The sequence below is a fragment of the Onychomys torridus genome, unplaced genomic scaffold (genome assembly GCF_903995425.1).
Source record: "Onychomys torridus unplaced genomic scaffold, mOncTor1.1, whole genome shotgun sequence".
Lineage (NCBI taxonomy): Eukaryota > Metazoa > Chordata > Mammalia > Rodentia > Cricetidae > Onychomys > Onychomys torridus.
This window is the reverse complement of record NW_023411227.1, coordinates 14,940-16,615: the sequence shown is the minus strand read 5'-3', so window position 1 is coordinate 16,615 and position 1,676 is coordinate 14,940. Positions and strand designations below refer to the sequence as shown.

The window sequence follows — 1,676 nt, the reverse complement described above, 5'->3', positions numbered from 1 at the left end:
TATTGTAAGATTTGGACAGATCCTCTTTTACTGACACTTCAAGTGTTTTGAAAGTAATTTTTAGATTTAAATATGTTATTCCACTTACATAAATATAACATTGTAGAAATAAATAAGATCACAATGATGAAACCAAAGAGGGACACTACTGCACTATCTGCAATAATACTGCTTTTGTCTTTCTTGTTAATTGAAACACGGAACACCTATAAGACTGGATTTGCATGGGAATAGTTACTGGCATAGAGAGAAGTATGGGGCTTGGTTCTGATAAGTGCCATGACTACAGAGACACAGGGTGTTTAAATTTTATTTAAGATGTTTTTTATTGTCAGTCATTCAACTCTTTCTGCACCTTTTGATCCTCAAAATACAGTGATGACATGTCCAAGTGAATGGTGCCATCGTTACAGTAGCTCCTGTCAGAACAGCAAAACGTTTCTCTCATAAGGTCGTGGTACACTTGATACATTCCACTTGCACAAGGTTTACAGGACAGCTTTGAATAACGAAAAATGTGTGCCCCTAAGGAAAGAAAAGCAAGTAACATCACCACGCCTGCCTCCATAACCTTTTCAGTTTCCCAAAGAATAGTGTGAACCCAAGTCTGCTGCTGCATCTCATCTATGTAACTCTAGCCACAGTCAGGCAAAAGATGCCTGTCTTTCAACCAAACATACCCATGCTCTTGTCTGTGGGATCCCAGGTCCCTCTGTACCTTAACTCCAGGAATTATGAGTACTATTGGTGACATCTTTGTGTGTGTGTGTCAAAGACATGCTTACCTGTTAAAATATCAAAAAAATAAAAGTGTTCTGTGGCACAAGTCCTGTTGAGCTTCCACAACATGTTGAACTTCCAGCATTTTTTCATGCCACCAAGGCATTTGTTTCCATCAAAGTGAGAACACAGATTACAAACTCTAATCACTAGAGGAGAGGGAGGTTTGAGAGGTTAGATCTATGGACAAGAACTCCTTTATAAAGCCAAGATTGTACAAACCCCAAGAGAGGAAGTTTGGCACCCCTGCTCCCCTTTGATTTTATTAATGACAGCAGTGATCTCCTCCAAGAATTGTCCCACCCATCCACAAATCAAAACTAGGGAAAGAAGATTCTGGAGTAGTGAGCAAGGAGTGGACAGGGACAGTGTGGAAAGAGCTAAAGAATTCCTCCTCTTGAGGTAGTATGATCTCTTTCCAAGAAATGCAAATCAAATATACTGTACATGAGTTTGCCAGCGTTCTTTCTCCTGGGAAGAGAAGGAAAATTCACCTTAAATCATTTCACAGCAACCCCATAGCCAAGTACAGTAACTTCTTCCTCTTGTACCCTATCGCTCTCCTCTCTCTCTCCAGGCCTACCTGTGTCCATGAGGAGAATTATGGACATAGCCAAAAAAAGCATTCGAAACATACTTAAGCCTCCTTCTGACAAGGCCCCACCAGGAGATTCCAGCTATATTTATTCCCATCATCTGCCCTCAGGCATACTACTAGAATCAAAGAATCATAAATTTAAGGTCAAACCAACTGAATCTTCTCTATAACGTTCCAAGTGAGGGTACATGCTGTCTATGTTTATATTCCTCCAACCACTTTGAACTCAGCCTACACAGACACCCCATGTCATTTTATTAAATCAATCATAAGACCAGTTCATATTGGAACAGAATCT

At 40.0% G+C, this 1,676-nt stretch overlaps 1 protein-coding gene across 2 annotated transcripts; it reads right to left on the bottom strand.

Annotated features, from left to right (window-relative positions):
• Positions 1-331: 331 nt before the first annotated feature.
• On the bottom strand, positions 332-1,415 carry LOC118575034 (prostate and testis expressed protein 4-like). Of its 2 annotated transcripts, XM_036175751.1 has the most exons (4): positions 1,364-1,415; positions 1,228-1,251; positions 786-929; positions 332-525 (listed from the first exon to the last, which is right to left on the bottom strand). In XM_036175751.1, the coding sequence occupies exons 1-4, from the start codon at positions 1,413-1,415 to the stop codon at positions 332-334; spliced, it is 414 nt and encodes a 137-aa protein (XP_036031644.1). The 2 variants fall into 2 exon arrangements, with proteins under 2 accessions (XP_036031644.1, XP_036031645.1); XM_036175752.1 differs by lacking the exon at positions 1,228-1,251.
• Between the last annotated feature and the right edge of the window lie 261 nt (positions 1,416-1,676).